General features: G+C 55.8%; 1 protein-coding gene across 1 annotated transcript; it reads right to left on the bottom strand.

Annotated features, from left to right (window-relative positions):
* Nucleotides 1-560: 560 nt before the first annotated feature.
* SH2B2 (SH2B adaptor protein 2) lies at nucleotides 561-21,734 on the bottom strand. Its single transcript, XM_005141365.3, is given in 13 exon segments — nucleotides 561-837; nucleotides 839-949; nucleotides 951-958; nucleotides 1,349-1,520; nucleotides 2,215-2,408; nucleotides 2,519-2,698; nucleotides 3,208-3,250; nucleotides 3,252-3,300; nucleotides 5,262-5,353; nucleotides 8,972-9,073; nucleotides 12,106-12,396; nucleotides 12,398-12,994; nucleotides 21,605-21,734. Coding segments are annotated over 12 exon segments (2,007 nt in total). The 5' UTR covers nucleotides 12,968-12,994; nucleotides 21,605-21,734; the 3' UTR covers nucleotides 561-642.
* Between the last annotated feature and the right edge of the window lie 1,556 nt (nucleotides 21,735-23,290).

The raw sequence follows: 23,290 nt of genomic DNA, 5'->3' as shown, positions 1-23,290 counted from the left end.
AAAGGAACAGAAGAGGCAGGACAGCAGAAAACCCTTCCTTGAATGCAATTCATTAAGCTTTGGAAAAAACCTTCTCCTGGCAGAGGATGGGAAATGTATGTCCCAGAGGGAGCCTGAAAGCCAGCCTGGATAAACCCTCACAGCTCAACCCTCTGCATGGGGATCTGCCATTTCCATGGTCATCCCAAACCACCAGAGCCCCTCAGCAGCTGGGCTGCAGGGTGATGGTGCCAGAAGGGATGTTGGCCACGCTGGGCTCTCACACCAGAGGGAACGTGTGAGGTCCTTCGGCTGGAGGATGGAGCCTGGCACAGCTTTGGGCTGCCTTCCCATGATGGGCATCCCCAGGGATGCTTGGCCCTGGCAGAGCTCCTGGACCAGAGGGAAAGAAAAGAGCCTGCAAGCTCTGAAATGGCACTGACACTTCCAGCCTCCCACACCCCCAGCACTGCCCCAACCTTGGGGCTGGCACCAGGTCCAGGTTGGACATCATTGCCCACTGCTGACATGGCTCCCAGAAGTGGCAGGGAGCAAGAAGGACATGCCGGTGGTGGCAGGAGGAGGTGGCGAGGCTGGTGCAGCAATGAGGGCTGCAGGTACCCCGCTTCCCCCCCACCATCCAGCCCCAGGGCAGGGGGAGGCTCAGTAGAAGGAGTACTGGTTTTCCACGGCCCGGGTCCGGCTCCGGGCACTGTCAGCATCATGGTAGTCCTCAGCACTGGTGGCAGGGGGCTCCGGCCGGCGCTCCAGGCTGTCACTGCGGCTCCGGGGGCCCAGGGCACCCTCCAGGCGGTGGTAGGGAGCAGGGACGGCGGCAGTGGGGGCCACGGCCACCCCCTTCGGCAGGCGGTGGGGCCGGGGGGCCGCTGGGTGCTGTGCTGCACAGGTAGTGTGGAGGTGGCAGGTCGAGCCGGCACCCTGGCGGCTGGGACACAAGGGCTGGTGGGGGGGCCAGCGTCTGCAAGGGAGACAGGAGCTTGACCCCTCCAGGGCTGCCGGGGGGCTTGGCCCTCCCTCTCCCTCACTGGCACCTTCCCATACCCATGCTCTCCATCCTTGACCCTGTCCTTGCCCACCCTCTCCCAGCAGAGTGGGATGCTCCAGGTTCCACAGACCACACTGCTCCCCTCCTGCCCAAGCCAGGGGACTGATATCCACAGCCAGGGACACCTTCAATGGGATAACGTCTGTCCTGGTGCATCATCAGAGCCATGCACACCAGCAAGGGCACAGCTTTAGGGAGGGGATCCACGGGGGAATCCCAGGGATCAATCCCCTTTAGGTCCACATCAGACCCCAGCTCAACCCTCCACGTGCACCCATGGCCCTGCCCAGTCCCAGCACCTACCAGGCAGTGGGCTCTGGGCCACGACGTAGCTGCGGAGGGTGATGTCAGCCGCACCACCCGACTCCAGAGGGATGGGATGTGTGTGGAAGTGGCGCAGCATGTCGAAGATGGTCTGGAACCAGAGGTGCTGCACGTGGCACTGCCCACTCTCGTTCAGTGACAGGCGGAGGTGCTGCAAGCACAGGGGACAGGGGTGAGCCAAGGGGATGCTCCCCTGGTGCAATCAGCAGTTGAGCCACCTCCATCAGCCAAGGGAGGTTTGCTCCTTACACAGGATGTGTTTTTTTCCATAGTGTTCTCCTGTTGCAGGGTGTTGCCTGCACACCCCCTTGCTGCAGCCCCAGGAGTCTGTCCCCTCTTGGGGATGAGCACCATGTGGAAGCAGCCAGAGAAGGGTGGTTGGGTGTAGCTGAGGGGGCTGCAGCTCCAATCACAGTGACAGAGACCTCCTAGGGAAGCCCACATCCCACCTGAACTACTTCTTCAGGACAGGTTATACCTCAGCTGCATGCACTGATAGAAAAGGGATCCAGCAGAAAACTGCACATGGGTTGCTTTTGATAGCGTATCCATGTACTTCAGGACATGGAGCAGACAGGAGGGCAGGGGTTGACACACCATGCTCCCATGGGCCATTTAACCTTATGCCTGTGTAGCAGGCACTGATCCAGCTGGGAAGTGCTGAAGGGGCTGGGCAGGGTGCAGAGGGCTCTTGAGCTACAAGGGCAAGTGGTCCCCATGGATGCCCTGTTGGGATGCAGTGTGTGAGGTCACTGTATGGCCCCTGCTTGCTCGCAGAGCCCCAGGAGGCTGGGAAGGAGCCCAGGGTGCTGGGCAGGGCCGGTGCTCACATTGAGGACACCCACCTTGGCTTTCCCCTGGAAGTTGAAGGTGAGCACGTACTCCCCAGGCCGCGTCTCACTCTGCCGGATGACAAACAAGCCGTGGCTCCGGGCACCCCCCAGCAGCACCAGCTGAGCCGCCTTGATCCGTGACAGTGTCCCATGGAACCAGGGGAAGGCCGAGAGGTTGATCTCTGCTTCCGCCTCACTGTCCTCCCCTGGCCGCAAGGACAGGGGGTTAGGGAGCATCCGGATGTCACCTCTCCCACCCCTTCCCCAGCACCATCCCAAGAGCCAGGCGCTGGGCTCCCATCCCGCATCCCGGTACCTGTGAGGTGGCTGCTGGGGGAGGACTCCAGTGTCTGCAGGAAGCTCTCCAGTGGGACGTGTGCCAGGAGCTCCCCCAAGGAGTCCCTGCCCCGGCCATGGGGTGCAGGGACAGCAGGGGCCGTGGTGGTGGTGGTGTGAGCCCCGGGCAGGGCACATCTGTCTGGAGGCCTGGGCACATCTGGAAGGGAGGGATGGGTCAGCATCAGCCACTGCCACTGGATAAGGCTGGGGCTGACCTGCTCTGACGGCAACCACACTGGAGCACCTCTGGCTCTGGGGGACATCTCAGTGTAGGTTATGGCTCTGGTCACAGCCTGGGGGCTCCCAGCTCACTTTCAGCCTGTGCTGGGTTTTGTTCCCCTGGTGCAACTGGTATGGCAGGCACAGATGGGTTGTACTTTGGCAACACAAAGGTGGGGCTGTGCAAGCAGAGACTGCTCACTGGGACCCAGAGACCCCAGTGCCTGCGAGACCCCAGGGACTTGGTTTTCTGCACATACCAGGATGCACAGAGGCAACGTTGATGTCTTCAACAGGGGTGGACCAGCTCCCCAGGGCAAAGGCAGGTGTGAGGAAGGTGATGGACAGAGGACGACCCATCCCCACAGCACCAACGTGAGGCTCTTTCACTTTTGGTCCCCTCCCAACCATGGTACCCAGAGGTGCCCTCCCTGCCCCCGTCCTTACCATCAGCCAGGAACTCGCAGCTGCAGGACACCCTGCCCGGCAGAACAGGCTCCCTGCACGCAGGATGCCAGCTCGATGTCGTCCCCGCTATCCCTGGGGGCAGAGCACAGAGCAGACGGTCACTCACTGGCTGCAGACACGCACACAGACATGTGGCAACTGCTGCTCACAGACATGCAATGGGGGTTCAAGCAAAGGGAATTCCAGCTGTGATCCAGGAGCACATCCCGATGCTCCCTGTGTCCTCCTGGAGGGGCTGCCGTGGACAGGAGTCCCCACAGCACCAAGGGCAGAGCAGCTTGTAAACAATGTGGCTTTGTGGGGGTCAGAAAGTGGATTAAACCCTTGAAAGCCCTCACTGCCTGGGTCATGCTGGTCAGTCCTTGCTGTGGTGCTTTGCTGCAACCTGGCTGGTTTGAATGGAAATCCATTACCTTGACTTTCAGCCTTTGCTTTGGAAGACATCCACACACATACACACACGCTCCCAGCACCAGCTCCCACCCAAGGTGCTTTCACTTTCACCCTCCACAGAGGGAATTAGGAACCCACAAGAATTACATCCCTAAAAGACATCAAGAAACCATGTGAGGAACAGAGACAGTGACTGGGGACAGCACAAGGGGGTGGTGTCAGCAGCGCAGCCCCATGGAGAGCATCCTGGTTCCCCTGCCCGTGCACTTCAGGACCCTTCTTGTGCAAACACCCCACACACTTGCTCCAGAGCCTATTTTTATCCCGGCTCTTGGCTGCTCCTGCTGCACGGCAGCCACGTGGGCACAGCGGCTGCGTTCATGGGAACGGCTCACGAGGGAGCTGCTGAATTATTGAGTGGCCAGTAAGTGAATCAGCCACTGGGAGTCATTCAGCTGCTGATGCTTAAAAAACAAGGAGGGAGGAAGGAAACCAAAACCCAGCAGCAGAAGAGCCATCGCCAGGCTCCAGCCCTTGGCAAGAGCATGGGAGCCGACTGCGGCGTCGTTCTTGGCACCGAGTGTGTGTCGGTGGATTAAACAGCTCATTAGTATTTGCTCTGGAGCTCGTTATTATTTGCTTTACAGTCACGTCCGGAGGCCAGAGCGGGACTGCGCTGGGTGCTAAGCAAACAGAAGAGGCTGGGAGGCTGCCAGCAGCGTGAGGAGAGCACGGCTCCGGCTGGAAAACCAGCCCTGAGACATGCAGCGGGGAAGTGAGGGATGCTTCCCAGCATCACCTCCATCAGCAGTGTCACTTCTTGTGTTATCCAGTTTAAAACACAGCAACAGGAGGTGAGGAGCACGGACCTGGGGTGCATTCGTGCATCCTCCCTGTGGGATGCAGCCTCCACGGTCACTGGTTCCATAATGCCCAAACTGTGTCTCCTAAGCAGAAGGGGACAAAGCCAGGCTGGAGGTGGCTGGGGCCTCTGTTCACCTCTGCAAGCCTCTGTTCACCTCTGTTCCAAGCCTCTGTTCACCTCTGCAAGCTTTGTTCTTCCAAAGCTGTGCCGAGAAAGGCAGCACCAGGGATTCCCAGAGCCCATGGAGAGCTTGGGCTGATCCTGCCTCCCTGGGACCAGACGTGTCTGGGCCTGTTGAAGGGAACAGCACCAGGCACACAGACCTCCCTAACAAGCACTTGGCTGATGAAGCAGCAGATGAGTTTTGGCCAAGTTGTGACTCCAATAGCAGTGCTAATGGCACCATGATCAAAACACAGATAACCCGTTCAAGCCAGCAGGATCTTAACTATACTATGGATAACTGGAAAACACACGTGGAAAATAGCTCAGCTACAGTATAAAAGCTTCAGAAGGTGGGTGTTAGGAGCTTCCTACATTGAGAGCTCTATTCCCAGTTGCCTCTGCTGGGCTGAGGCAATGTGGAGCAGGAAAGGGTGAGCAAGCAGGGAGAGCTCTGAGACTGCACCTGACATACACAAGCTGCTGACTTTGCCTGCAGGCTTTGGTGTGTGTCAGGGACTTTCTGCAATGACCTAAGCACCAAGAACTGCATCAGTGGCAATACCCATGCACTGTCCCTGCCCAGCACCATTCATCCTCCCGCAAGCCTTACCCAGGGTCGATGCAGTCCTGGATATCTGCCACCCAGGAGTGCTTCTGCAGCGAGTCGATGGTCTCCAGGATGTACTCAGCCCCGTTCTCCACCTGCAGGCAATGCAGGACAGCATCAGGTTGGGGTCCTGCCACCTACCCCAGGGCAAAACACACCCCATAACCCAACCGGAGCCCCACATTCACCTGTTGCTAGGAGAGGATAAGTGCTGTGTCACCCCAATAAAGTGATGCTGATGGATGACCCATAGAAGTGCTTTGGGGTGTCCAAGGGTGACCCTGATCGAAGCTGGGGCTTGAAGGAAAATCCCCAACCTGCCAGTACTAATAAATGTACTACAGGGTTTTTATAGCTCCATGGCAAAACCACCCTTGGCTGATGGCACTGGGGGCACACAGCACCAAGCACCAGCACAGACAGCATCCCTCGCTTCACCTGCACAGGAAGAGAAGAAGCCATGCTGCTCTCTGCCCCAAACCCTCCAGAGCCCTAAACCCACGAGTTTTAAACCTCTCCTCTTACATTTTGTCCCTGCTGGCTCAGGAGGCTTCCAATTTCTGACTGCAGCAGAGTGGGAGCAAACCCACTTTAACTGAAGGAAAATAACACTAAACCCCACCAGGATGCACAAGAGCCTCTAACATTGCAAGCCCAAAGGAGCTGGGCCTTGCTGGGGCCAGGGAGGACCCAAGAGCCCTGCATCAGCCACAAAGCAGGGGGCTTGGATGCTGTGCCATGCGATGCTGTGTGATGCTGGCAGGATTCCCTGCATCCCTTGTGGACCCCTTCGACATCACATTCCCGAGCTGGTGCTGCAGCCCTGGCTCCCGGAGGGTATCACATTCCCAGCCCAGACAACCTCCTGGCAAATTAAATTAATCCCAAACAACTGAATCACTGTCCTGGACATAAGCAGTGCCCAGTGCTTAGGCTAGGGCTGAGCAGCAACCTGCTCCCCTGCTGCAGCCTGGGGCTGTGCATGGGGGATCCTGCCCCAGACAGAAGGAAGGAAACAGCAAAGATTCCCCCCATTGACCCCCCCCCATTTTGCTTACTCAGAGCAAAGGAGCCTCTGGCTTGCTGAGGGCAATGCATGGAGCTGACGTGGGAGACAGGGCTGCTCTCTCATGCAGAGCATGACAGCAAGTGAAGCACGTGCAGGGCTTGGGTGTTTTGCAAGTGCCTGCTTGTGCAATGGAAAATCTGCCTGTGCTTGGTGTCTGGTGCGTGCTGGGGACCAGCTGCTGGTGCAGTTAGAGGCAATTTGGCAGTGCAGCCTCCCCCTGAACAAGGCAGGGGGTTTTCCACCCATCATAAGCCATATGTGAAGGTTGAGGTTGGGCTTTGCATCAATCCTGTACAGGGGAAAGCAGGGGGGGAAACCACAGCATCCAGATCCCTTTCTTACCCATCTGATCTGTATCCTGTCACTGAGGGGTGGTTCACTGCCTCTGAGAGTCCAGGCAGCAAAGGGGGGTGGAAAAGAGTTGGCAATAAGATGTCCCCACAGGAAGGGCCAGGGCACAAAATGAATTACAACCAACAAGGGACATCAGGAATAGGGAGAAGCAATCCTGTGCTGACAGCTGGGAGCTCAGTGCTGCATTGGCTGCTCAAAGGATCGATTGCATCAATTAACCCCACAGCAGGGCAAGTGCCCTGGCCAGGATGGGGCAGGAGGGGACCTGGTAAACCAGGCGCTTCCAGACCATTGGGGATCGGAGCATTCCCAAGGGTTATTAAAGAAATGGCTGAGGCAGTCACAGAGCTGTAAGCAGGGGGAGTGGAGAGAGCAAGTCTGGCTCCAGAAGATGGGAAGAGGACAAGCCCAGAGCCTGCCTCCAGCAGCACAAGAGATGAACCAGGGACCAGGGAAGCAGCCCAGAGCTGATTCCCCCCTGCAGGACCCCATCAAACCCATCTGCTCATGCCTGTGACAGCCCCAGGGGTGCAGAGAAGCAGTGTCACACTGATGTCACACACCAGCAAGCAGGGGACAACACACGGCTGGGATGAGGCTTGAGAAAGCATGATCAGAAGTAGCTGATGGATTCCAAGCGCTGTTATCCATGGTTAATGGCTTACTGATGGCTAACGGTCAAAGCTGAGGGATGCGCTCAGAAGCTCCTTCACGTTGCACATCAAAGACTCTTCATGCGTGCTGCTCTTCCATAATGATTAGGACAAAAGCAGAGCAAGGATGCCTAATCAATGCATGGATGACACCACACTGCGAGTGTGTTGGAAGATGAAGTGAGAATTCAAATGAACTTGTGGAAGCTGAGAAATGCTCAGTGAAGAGCTGAAACCAGCCTGCAGCTCGAGGACACAGGCGAGCTCTGGGCTCACACTGATCACAGCGGGTGCTTGGGCTGGGGAACCACCACTCTGGAGCAGTTCTGCAGAAAGCACTGGGGTTACACTGGCCCACAAGCTGCGTGTGAATCAATAGCATCATCAGGGTGCAAGAAAGCAACTGGATCAACTTGGGCTGGGAAAAGAGGAAGGAGAAAGCGGAAGCAATCAAAGGGGAAGCAATCCTTCCCATCCACTGCTGGCCACAGCCCCACACCACGCTGGGGAATTCTCTCTCCAGAGCCCACAGCTGCTCTGGTCAGTCTGGAGAGCAGCAGACACATGAGCTTGGTCTTTGAGGCACAGAAGACAACAGCTGGATTAGCTTCCATGTCCATGTTGGACACTGACCACAGCGGAGGTTGAGGAGGAACAGCAATAAGCATTGGGCAGGGAGGATGTCCTGGAGGAGGCTGCTGGGAGAAGGTGTGGGACCTCTGCAAGGAGCCAGGTTTGGTACAGAGCTACTTCCCACGGGAATGTGTAGTGGAACCACACAATTTTAGGGAGAAGCATCAAGCAAAGGGGTTTTCCTTAGCAGAGGTAGGACACAGAAATCCTCAGACTGCTGGTGTTCCCTCAGTATCCATGTGCCAGTTTCCAGCCATGCACATCAGGCAGCTCTGATGGAGGGCACAAGTCCATTAGCATGAGCAGGGAGGCACAGCTCCTTAGCTGGCGAGAAATGCCATCCCCAACAACACGTCCATCATCATGGTGGCATGTCATACCCCGAGCCAGGACACTGAAATGCAGCCCCATATTGCTCTGCCAGGCTGCTGCCTTTCAGCAGAGCAGGAGGGAGCACTGAGCTCAGTAATTGTGTGATATGGAAAACTCCTTCTGGAGAGGGACTTCCACATTCTGCTCACACCCCAGACCTACGTGGGGTGGTTGATCCCCAGGGCCTTGATGGCCTGGCACAGCCTTTCCCATTGCCCTGTGTCAATGACATAGCCACCATGTGCAGCATGGGGCATCCCAGGTGCAATCTGCAGCAGCAGTCACAAAACCAAAGGCAGCCACACCAAAGGGTGTTTTCCTTGGCAGGTTGTCTGTGGACACTGGTTTAACCCATCTCCTGGGGACACAGAGGAGCAAAACCCCATGGTAAAACCAGGCAAGCAGCTTGATCCTGAAATACCCGAGCATCAGGTGAAGGCTGCACCATTTGGGGGGCACACAACACAGGAGGGAAGGCAGAAATCCCATGGGGACCATTAGTGCTCTAAGCATCTCAGCTCTGAAAGCCAAGGCAATGATCCCTCAGGGACAGAGTATCCCTGCAGTGGGGCTGGATGCAGGCACAGATGGTGTTCCCATCAGGATACACACCACTGCCACCCTGCTCTCACCTTCAGGACGAAGGTGTTGTCTTTGTCAGGCATCTCCAGCGGCATGGTGGTGCGGACCTCAATGATGGCCGACAGCGGGATGCTCACCTTGGGTTTGGAAGCCTGGGGAAAATAAAAACCAAGGGAAAATAATTAAAACAAATCAATAAATAATAAGAAAAAGTCACTCAATTGAATCCAACTGTCCTGGGGGACGGACACAACGTGGCTCTTGGAGGCAAGCTCAGCCTCAGCCTGCATGGTTATTACACAGCAGGGGGGAAGCATTGATTTCCCCTCACGTGCCTGAGAGCTCCAAGCCCTTTGAATGAAGCCAAGAGGAGGCCCAGTGGCAGACAGTGAGGTTAGTGCATTTAACTGCCAAAGCTCCCCTTGCTCCAGCGCAGGCTGATACACCAGCTCTGCCAAGAGCATTTATTCCTCTCCTTTTTAAGCCCTCTCCCTATGGAGATATCCTGTGTGAGAGCGCTGTGTTATCTGATGGGGGATGCTTCCTATGTGGAAGGCAGCCCAGGAAGACACCCAGCACAGGAGTGGCATTTCAACACAGAAGCCACAATGCAGCAGCCTGAGCAACGCAGGAGAATGTCATTAATTAATAAAGGTAATTAATTACATTAAAGAGAGACAAGTGAATTTCCCCAGGGCCCCAGCACCCGCTGCAGCCTCAACGTGGGGGCAGGACCTGGTGCCTCCCATCTGCTGAGCCACAGATTCCCCAGGTATTTGCTTTAATTACAACAATTCCCCCCAAAGGAGCTCCTGGAGCTGCTTCCCATGTCCAGGACCCTCTGGGGCTCCGGGATTCAGGACTCTGGGATTTGGAGCATCACGGGAAGCAGAGATGTGATGTAGTTACTGAAACATGCACTTGGTGCATGGGGTGCAGGGGGTGGTGAGGTTACCAACACTGTGTTCAGTTCCCATTTTGTGTGTGGGGGGAAGATAAATAACCCTAAGAGACAGAACAGGAACTGCTTTTTCCCCTCTGGGATGTTTCGTTTCCACCAGCCCCAGGGCCCCAGCGCTGCCTCCAGGCTCATCCTGCCCTGGGGAATTTCTCCATCTTGGTGTTTGCATGGGAGAGGGTCAGAAAGGAGCTTCCAAAGCTTTCCCTGCTTTGAAAGAGAACAAAACAGGGTGTTAATTCACTGGGAGCCAGAGAAGGGTCTTCTCCAGGAGGGCTCTTCCCTTTAAGGATTTAAAAGGGATGAACACAGTTTTTGTAGGGCCTACACAAAAACAAGGCTGTGGGCTGCTGAAGCAAATAAGCTGGTTTCCTCCAGCTGTGCCAGACTGGTGCCACTTCTACAGCTGAATCGTTTGCCAGATGGAAAGCAAGATGGGATGAAGGGGAAAGCTGTAAAGCAAGGCAGGGAGTGATTGTAACAGAAGAGCAGACAACGTTCATAAAAGTTGCCATAAAATCATTTCAAAATGGATTTTTAGAGGCAAATCAAGAATCACTTAACAAATAAATCCCTCTCTGAGCACTCTCTCCAATGTTTTAAAAGCAGAAGCTGTTCCATTTTACCCTGAGTGTATTGTCCCTTTGGACCAGCTGACACACTGGTGTCGCTCGGTGCAGCCTGCATACATGGGATCCTCCATGCATTGTGCCATGGACACAGTGGTTCCCTTCCAGGTGGATCTGGTGCAGTCCCTGGGCTGATTGAGCCCAGAGCCAGCTACCAGTGATGCACATCACCCATACCAGTGCTGAGCTGCTCTCTAGAGGGATGCACTGGAGTTTAAACTCATGCTTGTATTTTATCAGGGAAGATGTAATGAATAGGTGAGAGGCACAGACTAACACCACCAGTGCCAAGGTTCATCTTGGCCTCAGAAAACACTGATGCCATCCATATGTATGGATGCATTCCTCTACCAACCCAAGGGTTACCGGGGTTTAGAGCACAGAGACCCATGGAGCAGCAGCCCCTGCTGCATGAGGGCTCATGCTGGCCCAGCTTTGGTACCAGGGACTGAAATGCAAGTGGGGGAAGTGCTGGAGAAGACGAAGTAAATGAGATTTTTCTTCCCTAGGTACTTAAATAACTGGAGATTTCATTACCAGCACATACAGCCAGTGAAGCCCCAGGGAACAGCTCATTATTTGCCCTGTGCTCTTCAGAGAGGAGAACACACAGCGCAGACAAGGCTCAATCAGTGCGTTAGCACAGGCAGTGCAACACATCCCTTCGCTCAGCAAGGGAGAAGGAGGGAAGGCAAAGGAGGAGACTGAAGGTCTCATAACCCACATCTCTTGAGTGCACTGCTCCATCACTCGGCCCTTCCCTCAGGAAAACAGGGACAATGTTTCCCTGTATCACATGCAGGGAAGGATGCACGTGAGAAGGAGAGGGAGGATGCACCAAGGACATGCCAGCTCCTGCTTTTGAAGCTTTCATTGGAGTTACAGAACAACAGATTCAGGCAAGAAAAAGTGATACTATGGGTAGTAATAATAATATTAATAGTAATAATAATAAGTGTTTCTCTGCACGGGAGGGTGTGTAGCTGGGACTGTATGGGATGAGAGCTGTGAACCCTACCCATGGTAGTGATGCTCCAGCCCCAAAGGGCATCACTGGTGTCTCTGTCTCCACCACCAGAAGCATGGGGGGGACTTTGCAGGTGCCAAATTATTCCAAATGAGTTATTATATTTGAAAGAAAACAAAACCCAAACCTGCTTTCAGAAAGTGGACTAGTGACCCTCTGAGATCTAAAGCATAAAGCCCAGGCAGTGATCCCAGCTGTGCAGCTGCTGCAGGAGCCATCGCTCAATCCCATCTCTGCAACAAGTTGGGAAGAGAAGGAACCCTCTGGATGGCCTGGACACCCCATGTCTCGATGGGGGAATGAGCTTTTCCACCAAGATACTTGGGGAACAAAGGAGCAGGCAGAGGTTCCAGCATCTCTCCCAGGGGCTGTGGGGAAGGAGGGGGCTCAAGTGGTGAACAGCAGCAATGTGGGGCTTGCAGACTGGATGTGTTTCAACCATGCTGTCCATCCATTCACATCTCAACCACAGGGAACCAAATCATCCCAGCTCAGCGGTGGAAACATCAAGCAAAGCCCAAGTGCTTCCTGAATGGCTCAGGAGAAGAGCAGAGCAAAGCCAGGACTCACCTTTGGAGGGACATAAAACTCAAGCAGGAATCTCTCTCCTTCCACCTTCACTGCCTTCCGCAGCAGGAGGCGACACTTCTGCCACTGCGAGCTCCCCACACAGTTCGTGTCATCGGCCACCATGTATCGCAGCATCCCCTCCCTCTGGATGTCCACCAGCTCCACCTTGGAGGAGGGCACCTTGGACAGGCGCAGCTTGTGGGTCCATTTCTCCCGGGGGTCCCCGGGTTCCTTGCCCCCCGCCGGCCACGGCTCCCTCTCCGCTCTCCGGCCGCTGGGAGCAGCCTCGGTGGCCTGGCTCCGGAGAGGACTTGCGGTGCCACATCTCCTTCATGCCATCCACCACACACAGGCTCATGTTCCTCAAGGAAAAGCCTTTCTTGAACTTGGGCTTGGCGGCAGCGTGGATGGAGACGTCCTCCGAGCTGCGGGACTGGCCATAGGAGGACACCTTGCGTGCCTGTACCTGCTGTGCGGGGCTCAGGTACCGGCCAGCACCCATCGGGGTGTCCATGCTGTCCAGGGACTCCGTGGACGTCTCCTCCTTCCTGGGCACGACCTCGCGCCCGTAGGGGACGTGGCAGTTCTGCAGCCCCACGAAGGGCACGATGTTGTACTTGGTGGGTGAGTCGGACACGAACACCCGGCTGACCTCCAGGCTGAAGATGTCCAGGAAGTTGGCAGCGAAGTGGTGTGAGAAGGAAGCCTCAGCGCCAGGGGTGTCGTAGTGAGGGTTCTCCTTCAGGAACTGGCAGAACTTCTGGGCGAAGTCAACAGCAGCAGCCTGAGCATGCAGCTCACAGAACTCCCTCCAGTCGGGGAGCGGGGAGGAGGGCTCCTGGCACAGGGCATCGCCGTTCATGGCTGCCCCATTCCACCTGCCAGCGGGCTGCGGGGCAAGGGACAGCGTCAGCATGGGCATGGGGCAGCACACCCCAAATGGGGTCACCACCGTGGGGTAGAACCATAGAATCAACTGGGTTGGGAAAGAGGTTTAGGATAATCAAGGAGTGATGGTCTTAATCCAACCATTCCCAGCACTGCCAAGGCCACCCCTAACCCATGGCACTGAGGCTTCATCTCCATGGGGTGTGAACCCTTGCAGGGCCGGTGCCTGCAGCCCTGCCCTGGGCAGCCTGTTCCAATGCCTGAGCACCCTCTGGGGCAGGAATTGGTCCTCAGCTCCATCTAAACCTGCCCTGGGGCAGCTTGAGGCTGTTTCTTCCTATCCTATTCCTTGTTACTTGGGAAAAGGGACTGACCCCACCTCACTACAACCTCCTTTCAGGTTGTTATAGAGAGCAATAAGGTCCCCCCTGAGCCTTCTCTTCTCCAGACTGAACCCCCCCCAGGTCCCTCAGCCGTTCCCCATCACATTTGTGCTCCAGGGCCTTTGTCAGAGCAGGTTTGCAGCCCTGGTGCAAAGAGAAGTGCTGCAGGAAAGCGTTTTTCCATCATTCCCTCTCCACCTCGTGCCCCAGGAACAACGCTTGGCCCTGGCAGCAGCCATAAATTGTACTTATTTTACGATTATGACCATGCAAAAGCATTATTGATTTCTCATAAAACCACTAAGGAGTCCCCAACCGGAGCAGCCCTGGGGGATTCACCAGGGGGATTAATCCTGCCTGTGTGTTGTGCCTGGGCACGGGATGAGGGAGCGCTGGGTGTTCTCAGCAGCACCCACAGGAGCACACAGGGCTCACCCTCCCCTCCACACCCAGCCATTCTCTTTCTCCATCCCCATTTCTGCTCTGATCCTTTGCCACATCACTTCTAATGAGTCTCTTTCTTTGAGAGGCTCATTGGAGGAGACATGGATCATGCTGCTTTGGGTGGCTCTGCCAGAACTGCTCATTCCCAGGCTTTATAGCCCAGAGCCTCTGCTCTTGTGTCCCCTGCCATGGCCAAGTCCTCCCGGTCTGGTCACATCTCCATCAGACCAAGCTGAGCTGCGGAGGAGCTCAGCCCCTGCTCCTCATCCTCCCTGCTGAGCATCATGGTGTTATGGATAACCCTGGCACAGGTCCTTGGCCAAGGCCAGTGAGTAGGAAGAAAAGCCACCAAAATCCAACAGAATCGGAAGGGATTTTGCTGTTCTCCATTCACAGAGCAGCTCTTTTGCTGGCAAGGGATCACGTGCAGTAACCTGCCAGCAGCTTACATGGACAAGAATGAATCCCTGCTCAGATGAACTGCACGAGCCATGGGATCAGGGTGGGCACTGGGGACAGAGCTAACCCATTCCTTGTGATCCAGGCCCCGGCTGGGACTGAACCCTGAAGACTGCGATGCAGAGCCAGGAACCCGTTGTTATTTCCCAGCACATCCCTATGGAGACAAGACACTTCCTGACCCGCCAGCACGGAACGTCTGAGCTCTCCGGGAGCACCTCCACCCTGGAAGTGGCTCTCAAACCCCCTCAAATGGAGAAACACAGGGAACAAAAGCACTAGATTGAAAGAGAAACCCTGAGCTCCTCGAGAGCCAGAGCCTTGGCTTCTCTGCTGTCTCGTAAGGACCACACAGCTTTCCCCTCAGCAGCATCTCTGCTCCCCGTGCACTGCATCTTCCTGCCTTTGAGACAGGGATGCTGCTCAGCACCCTGGCTGTGCCAGGGAGGCAGCGAGGACAGGGCACACACAGGGTACTCACTGGCCCCTTGTATCCCACAGTGCTGCCACCAGTCCCCAGCAGGAATCCCTGCCAAGGCTGTCCCCAGCATCGCAGGGCTTTCCCTGAGACCTGAGCAGTCCTGCTCGCAGGGATCCGTGCCAGCTGGGATAAAACCCAACCATCCCTGCTGTTTAGAAGCAGTGTCTCAATTTCCCCAAGAGGCAGGAGGAAAGCAACAGAAAAATGCAAAGCTATTTGTTCCCCATCGAGCAAATGCAATTCCTCCTCATGCATCCATCACCAAGGAGAGAATTTAAAGACACAGCTTGTGGTGGCAGTAGCTACTGCCCTTCAGCTTTAGAATCCACAGCTCCTTGCCACCACCGAGCCATGGGCCAGGAGAAAAGGGAGCTGAAAAGGAGTGTCCTGCTAGCGATCCAAGCAGGCACAGCAAGAGCAAGGGAGGGGGAAAGGTGCAAAGGGAAAATAGCAGCAAGGGACTCGGTGAGGAAAGAGGAAGCCCCATGGCAATGGGTTTAATTGCATCTGCCAGAAGGGAGCAGTTCAACTCTGCCTGGGGTGCTGAGCCCCAGGGCTTTGCTGCTGTCACCCCTGCAGATGAGAGGGGAGAACGCTTCTCCCCATCCATGTCTCCAGAAGGGACTGGTGCTATGGAGCAGGGCTTGCCTGTCTGAGACCAGGGAAGGTAAGATGCAACAGACTGGGAGATCAAGGGCACAAAAGATGACAAAAAAGGCACTTCAAAACCAGAGGAAACACAAAACAAAAAGCCCTCACCATCCAGGCAGTGCAGCCAGGCTCAGACACACACACACACACGGAGGCATCACAGCATCTTCCTTTCATCTGCATGGGGATGACAGACTTTAAAAGGCCAATTTATAAAACTGAAGCCTAGAGGAAAGACATCTGGCAGGTCTGAGGGGGTGGCGGAGGGGATTACCAACCCTGTGCTGTGCCTCCATCACCCTGCCCACAGCAGCTCCATGAGCCCCCGTGTGCAGGACCCAACAGCAGAGGCCAGGAGTATGGGGAATGCCTGGAGACAGCCCCCCCGGACCACAGAGCCATCACCACCTGCATGTACACGTTCACCTGATTTGTGCAGGAAGCAGGCTCCCAATTATCTGTATAGATTTACCTTAATCTCAGTGCCTGCACTCCCCTCCACACTGACAGCACTGCCCCACTTCTTGAAATAACTTATCATGCCACAGACAGCATCCCAGGCAGAGAGGTGAAGCAGGATGAAAACAGGATCAGGATGGAAATAAGCAGCAGATCTAGGATTGCTTTTCATAAAGGAAGGGCCATCCGCTCCCAGCCCAGCTTACTGAGGGTTGCAGTGTGCTCCCAGAGGAGACAGATCCCCTTGGAGGTGCTATCTGCTGGCTCCAGAACTGGCACAGGGGACACAGCCTTGAGTCCCTGGCCTGGGTTACATGTGAGGACAGACATAGGGATATATAAAACTGAAGAGGTTTGTTGTCAAAGGGAAGCCACAGAGTGGCAATTGAGACTTAAGGCTGGTGATGGGCTCCTGACCCCCTGCACCAGCCCCCAAACACCTCAAAGGGCAGAGCTCTGCAGCTGCTGTCACTTGGGAAAGGTTTAAATAGGAAGGAAAACAAGGGATTTCTGGGGATTGGCCAAAGGAAAAACCCAGGCTGAAATCAGAGCCTCTGGTGAAGCAGGAATCAGGGAGCAATGACAAAGGCACCAGGATTTGCTGAACCAGAGATGTGGGAGGAACGAGGTGTTAATAACCCGAATGCGCAATGCTGGTCATGGGATAGCCAGAACAGCCAGCCCAGCACTTGCTCCCAGGGCTTTATTTAAGGAAACAACCCTAATAAAGAGATGTTTTCCCTTCTGCCTGGTGCAGCCAGGCTGGGCCACAGCGATCAAGGGGGAAAATCCAATGGGATGGAGGTTGTGATTGTCAAGCCTGCATCCTTGCATCCCTGCATCCCTCCATGCGCACCCGAGCGGGAGAGCTCCCAGGGCCGAGGCAGGAGAGGAAGAGTCTGGCTCAGGGGGAAGGAGGCTCCAGCTCCAACCCAGCTGCTCCAGTCCAACAAGCTGCTCGGCTTCCAGCAAGATCGATGCCACTCAAAGCCCCAGCTGGCGATCCCATGGGAAGGGAGTGAGGGAACCACCTGCTCCCCCAGCACAGCGCCTGACCCGAGTGTGCCGGGAGATCCCCGAGTCACGAGCCGGTCCCGGAGCAAAGCGATACCTCCCTGGGCTGAGGTGATGCCTCTGGCAGGCAGGGCCCTGCTGGCAGCTGCCAAGGGAGCCTGGCTCCTGCCTGCACTGGGAAGCAGCTAAAGCCGGGATGGGGACAGCCCCTGGGGATGGGGGGCAGAGCGAGCAGCATGTGGGGGCTTGGAGCTGAGGGCAGAAAGAAGGTGAGCGTTGTCTCTGCTGCTATAGTGCAAGCCCAAAGGGATGGAAGATGCATTGGCCATGGAGCTGATGTACCTCCCCCAACAGCAGACACCTGAAGCATACAGAGACCAAGCAACTTCCTTCCAAATGCTTCCTTTGCCACCACGAGGAGTTGGAAAGGTCTCAGCCCTCAAGGGCCCATCAGAGCTTTAACCACACATAGAGGCTGAGCTGAGGAAGCGAAAGCCATAAGGCAAGAAAGCAAAAGTTACCTGTCCTTATGCATTACACATCTCTCCAGGCACACTTACCATCCCCACCACAGCCCCAGGGTGGGAGAAGTTGGTTGCTCTCTGCCCTCCTCGTTGCTCCATGTACTATTTATACCCTATAGAGCTTAAATCAGACCAGCTGCCTGAACCGGATAGAAATGGAAACAGTCTTTGTTCCTCTCATTTACTGTCCATCCCACTAAAATATTCATTGAGCAGCATTTTGGCCTCAAATTCAATGGTCAAACCACTTTCCCTGAACCAATCCCTTATTAAATACCTGCTTTTACTCCCTGCCCAGCAGCATTGCATGCCCATTTTCCAGGGCAGTGCTTTGGGGCACAGGCACTGAAAGGAGATGACTTCCAAAGAGAAAACGGGCAAGAAATGACTCTTTTTCTTTTCCCCCCATCTTGCACAGACAATGGTCTCCCCACAGCTCTGCATCCTGATGCCAACCCTGCAGGAACCAGTGCTCCTGTAAGTAAACCAGGTTTTGGGGGCTGTGTCCTGGGCTCAGCTTCAGATCCTGCCACTGACTCAGCAAGGCCCCAGCCCATGGCACTGCTCCTAGCTGGGACCCCCTGGTGCTGCAGAGGGGTCACAGACACAATTCTGTCCCATATGCACCCAGCCTGCCAGGCCCAGGACAGTCCCCCAGCAAAACCTGAGGTTTTTTCCTCCATTTCCCACTGTTCTGACCAACTTTACATCACAAGGTTTTTCTCTCCCTCCCCTCCAAAGCCTCCAAAGTGTACATTCTACCTCCCATGCTGGAAAACAGACAACTTCATAGACAAGATCCACTGGATCTTAGGTAATCTCTTCCCTGAGTAATTCCATCCAGCTTGCAGGGAGCCATGCTGCCAGCCCATGTGCAGGGCTGGAGCATCTCCCAAGCCACTTAGCACTGCCACTGATCTGGGTACACCAGCATGGTACCCAAGCGGTACCAACATCCCACCCCAGGATGCAGTGTGGAAGCATCGCTACAGTGGGGCATCATGAACGTAGCCTGGGGCTCAGAGGCAGTGTTTTGTAGCTGGAAATAAAGAAAAGACACACTCTTAACCCCAAAAGAAAAGCTGAGTATTTGTTGAGAATATAAAACTAACTTTAAATGAAATAAAGCTTTTGGTAAAGGAGGTCAGAGGCTCCCATCCCTTCCCTCACCTGCCCAGGTCCAGCCAGGGAGCTTCCCACACAACAGTCTAACCAGTCCTAAGGCTATTTTTAACCACCACAATAGCAGAGCCTCCCAAGAGGAGCGGCCGAAGCCCTGTCCCCAACCAAGCAAGCTCACATTTCCCTCGCTAAGCCTACGTTTCCTTCCGCCCCTCAGCCCACAACAAAACCCTCCTCTCGGCTTCCCATCCTTGTAAAACTAGATGCACATCCACCTCCAGGCTGGGGTGCACAGTGTCATGCACACACCTTGGGTATTAACTACTGACCTGGTACCTTGGGGCAGACCCTTCCTGGGCTCAAATGTGCCCAAGAACAGGAGATTTTAGCTGCTCACTCACCACCCCTGGTACTTCAGGGTGATCCTCCCCAGATCTAGATGTGCCATATAACGGGAGGTTTAGCTGCTCACTCACCACCCTGGATGTATCTGAATCTCAAGGAAAAGCCCTTTAGTGTAACCTCAACTGCAGCTCCCAAAACAAGTACAAGCTCTTTTAAAGAGATCATTCTTGCCCTGGAGATTGCTGTGCCATGGAGGGGAGTGAGCTGCATGGGTCAGTGCAGGGTGCTCCTATGGCATTGCCATTGCTGATTGCCTCCATCCTGGCTCACTGCCGAGGATCTCCCCTTCCTTATGGCAGAGAACCCCCCCAAGACCGGTTTTATCTTATTATATTTAACATGGGATGAAGTTACATATGTCCACATGGAATTTTCTTACTATGTATTTGTATTTGCAGATGGAATTCCCCATACACATCTCTGCCTCATACCCGCCTGCAAACAGAGTTAAACTGCTGCCTAATGCTATCTGAGCTGGGGAAATTCAGTTCTTACCCAGGACTGCTACAGTCATTGCTAATTGCTTAAGAGGTGTATTAAGCAAAACACCTCCTACAAATTCCAGTGGGCTTTGGAACCCCTCATCCCAACCAGATGATGCCAAAAGACCCTGTTATGGCTGCCATCCATGGCTGGAGAGTCAACTTCAAGCATCCCTGTTCCCTTTGCTCCCAAGCAAGCAGTGCTTTGTACCCAGTGTGTTGGCCATGACCTCATGGGAGGGATTTAGAGGCTGTATCTGACTTCTCTGCCTCTTTCCTGAAGCTCCCACAGGACCCTGCCCTGCTGAAATCCCATCACAGCCTCTCTCCTGCCCCAAGGTCTTGTGTGCCAAATGCTGCCAGGACCTGATACAGCAGGGAACAGACCTGCTCCTGCCTTCCCAATGGATGCACACTGGGTTCCTCTCCCAGTTCCCCCTTCTGAAGCACAGCAAGCATCTGTGGATGGATGCAGGGCTCCAGTTGAAACCTTGCCCCAAGCCTGACCCTGCACCCAGCAAGCAGATTCTCCAAGTCATTTAGGTTTTCCCTTTCACCAGTCAGGTCTGGGATGCAGTTTTCCCTTTAGGGTTGACCTCTCTGCTGTGATGGAGCCAGCTGGGATTCAAACCTGTAATTCCTGGGAGTCAGGGGCACACCGGGCGCTCCTGCAGTGGCGGGGTTCCCAGTTCCCTCTGCTCACACAAGGAAGCAGAGCACTGAGCCAGGCACAAGCCTCCAACACTTATCCCACCACCTCACTGGCATCCGTGGGCAGGGAAAGCAGCCAAGGGCAAGTGAGGGCACCAACACGTGGGTGCGCTGGGAGGGGAGTGCTGCCAGGAGCAGCTCTGCTGGCCTCTGGGCTGGAGAACAGCAGGGGAGAAGCTGCCCTGGGGCATCCCCAGCAGCCTGATTCAGCAGGTCCAGATGTGCAAGCATCATCAGGTTCTGCCTGCCCAGGAAGAAGAGGAGGAGGAGGAAGAGGAAGGGCTTTACCCAGCAACATCCTCATCTGGAGGAGACGGGTGATTTAGCTCCAAGGAGGAAGGGCAAGAGGAGGCTGGACAAGACAACCCTGCCATGAGGGTGCATGACATGTACTTGAACCCATCCAGAAGAGAGGACAGACCTGATGGTCAAGAGAAGCAGTCAAGCAACCACAGCACCCCTGGGCCAACCAAAGAGCTTACACTCAAAGAAGGCAGTGATTTTCACCCAAAAGCCTCATCCAGAGCAGGGTAGAGGTGTCTCCATCCTGCAGCCCCCAGGACCGACTTGTCCCACTCGATGGCACAAGGAGAATGGTCACCTTGCATTGGGTGACCCCAAACACTGGGAGGCAAACTCCCACCCTTCCCAAAAGGACATCAACAGGATGAAGCATCTCTGCAAGAATTATGCAACTTTTTAGGAGACAGTTATTCAACAGCCACCCTGGGCTGCACTGCAGCGTTACAGCAATGGAGGGACACTGTGAAGCAACAGAGGGGATCTCACACTCACGATCCCATCCAAGCACATCTCCTGGCAGCAACAACCACCTGTGAGTACAAACATAATGGCTAAAAGCCCCAGGGTAGGAGACCTAAGCCTTTCAGTGGAGCCTGGGCAGTCTAGGGGCACTATTCCCGTTAAGAACCCCAGATGCCCAGCATCACAACCATGGTCCTTCCCCATGCCTCTCCCAACACACCAAACCAAAAATCCCCATGGAGGGAGGTCTGAATATCAGAGAATTGTTTAGATTGGAAAAAGACTTTTTAGATCATTGAGTCAAATCATTACCCAGCACTGCCAACTCCACCACTAACCCATGTCCCTCAGTGCCACAGCTACACGTTGGTTAAATAACCTCCAGGGAGGTGACTCCATCACTGCCCTGAGCAGCCTGTGCCACTGCCTGACAACCCTTTTGGGGAGGATATTCTTCCTAATCTCCATCTAAACCTCCCCTGGTGCAACTTGAGGCTGTTTGCTCTTGTCCTATTACCTATAGCATGGGAGAAGAGACAGACCCCACCTCACTACAACCTCCTTTCAGGCAGCTGTAGAGAGCAACAAGGTCCCCCTTGAACCTCCTTCTCTCCAGGCTAACCACCCCCAGTTCCCTCAGCTGCTCCTCATCCCCTCACAGGAGCAGTGGCAGGGTCTCAAAGGGGGCTTGGGGGTACAGAGCAGTTTTACCTCCTCTCCCTTTCCAGTTCACAGGGTCCTCAGGGTGCTGGCACTGCAGTCCTTCCAGGTCAAGCACATAACTTCAAGGGATGAACTTCTGCACCGGGAACAAGGGACCACAGCAACTCAGGGCAGGGGCTGTAAGGCAAAGCATGCATTGACCATCCCCACGGACAGCTCACCCCTAAGTCTCAGTTCTGGGGTACATCATCCTCACCACACACTTCAGCAGAAACCAGAAATAAGCAGAAGGACCACGGAGAAAGTCCCCTCTGCCTTCCCAAGGCCTTCCCACCATGCAAGCTGCCTCCCAGGGCTACAGGAAGCTCAGGACCCGCAGTTACCCCACGGGTGTCCCCGCAGCCCCATAGGAACAGGGGCTCTGCCCTTGCCACGACCAGACTGGGGTGTGTGTATATGTGTATGTGTGTGCGCAGCCCTCGCAGACCCCCCAAAACCCGCCCCCAACCCTCATGCACATCCCGAGCGAACAACAAGGATTAACCCCATTCACCGCATCCCGAGCATCCCCCGGCCCACACCGCTCCGGGACCGCCCGAGTTCCGCTCCCCCCCCCGCACCGCATCAGCCCCCGCCGCGGTGCCCGCTGCAGCACCGCCCCCCCCGGGGCTCGGCCGGAGCCGCGGGATGCGCACCGGGAGCGGGGCAGGGACCAGCGGGGGCCGCCCGGGGGGGGATAACGGAGGAGATGGGGGGGGGGGGGGTCGGGGCAGCCCCACCGCGCTGCAGAGCGGGGAGGCGGAGGGGGGGGGGGGGGTGCTCCGCGTTCTGCCGCTGCAAGCGGAGGAGATGGGAAGGGAACAACCGGGAGCACAACGGGAGCACAACGGGGCCTCCCCCCATCCGGTACCGCTGGGATGCGCTCACCCGGCCGGCGCTCGCTGCTCCCGGCGCGGCTCTGCCCGCCGCCCCCCGCACCGACCGGTAACACCGCCTCCACCCCCTCCCACCGCCCGCCGCTTTAAAGGGCCCCGCCCGGCCCCGCGGGGTCCCCTGGTCCGTGTCCCCCCCCCCCGCTCCCGGTGAACGGGCCGCGATGTGATGCACGGGGGTACCCGGGGGGTACCCAATGAGTGCGGCCGTTCCCCCATCCCTGCGCATGTGCTGCGGGGATGCGGCTGCCAGGGCGCCCCAAATCCCTGCAGTGCACTCCAGAGCCTCGGGGGATATCTCAGATCCTCATAGGGCATCCCAAGCGCCCCCAGAGGCCCAGTCCTAGGAGGGGGCTGCCTAAGAACGGGAGCTGCCTTTTTCTCGCTGTATCCCCCATCCCCAAAGCTCATTTTTGTGCTGTGAAGGAGTCTGGGGTGATGCCCAGCACCCCACATCCCCAGGGCTCACAAGCAGGGGTTAGCTGGGGGACCAGCCCCAGCACTGGTCTTCACTGATGTATTTCTAGGGCCCATCCCTGAGCCCCTTCTGCTGAGGGGGTCAGGACAGACCCATGGGGAGCCAAGGCCCTGAGAGCTTGCAGTGATTTAGTCGGGGTCACATCATCAGGGGCTGCCTCCTGCACATCCCCCCCAGAGCTTGTCCATGGGTGGATGAGGATGAGTCACCAGAAAAAAAACCAAAAACAGGGAAAAGAGAAAGGATTTGCAGGAGGAACAAATCCTGTTCACTTCTTGAGCACCTGTAGGATTAAGACAATGCTGGTTATGTAAGGGGTGGGGA

Source organism: Melopsittacus undulatus, chromosome 13 (assembly GCF_012275295.1).
Source record: "Melopsittacus undulatus isolate bMelUnd1 chromosome 13, bMelUnd1.mat.Z, whole genome shotgun sequence".
Taxonomy (NCBI): Eukaryota; Metazoa; Chordata; class Aves; order Psittaciformes; family Psittaculidae; genus Melopsittacus; species Melopsittacus undulatus.
Note: the sequence above shows the minus strand (reverse complement) of the source record. Positions and strands in the feature narration are given on the sequence as shown.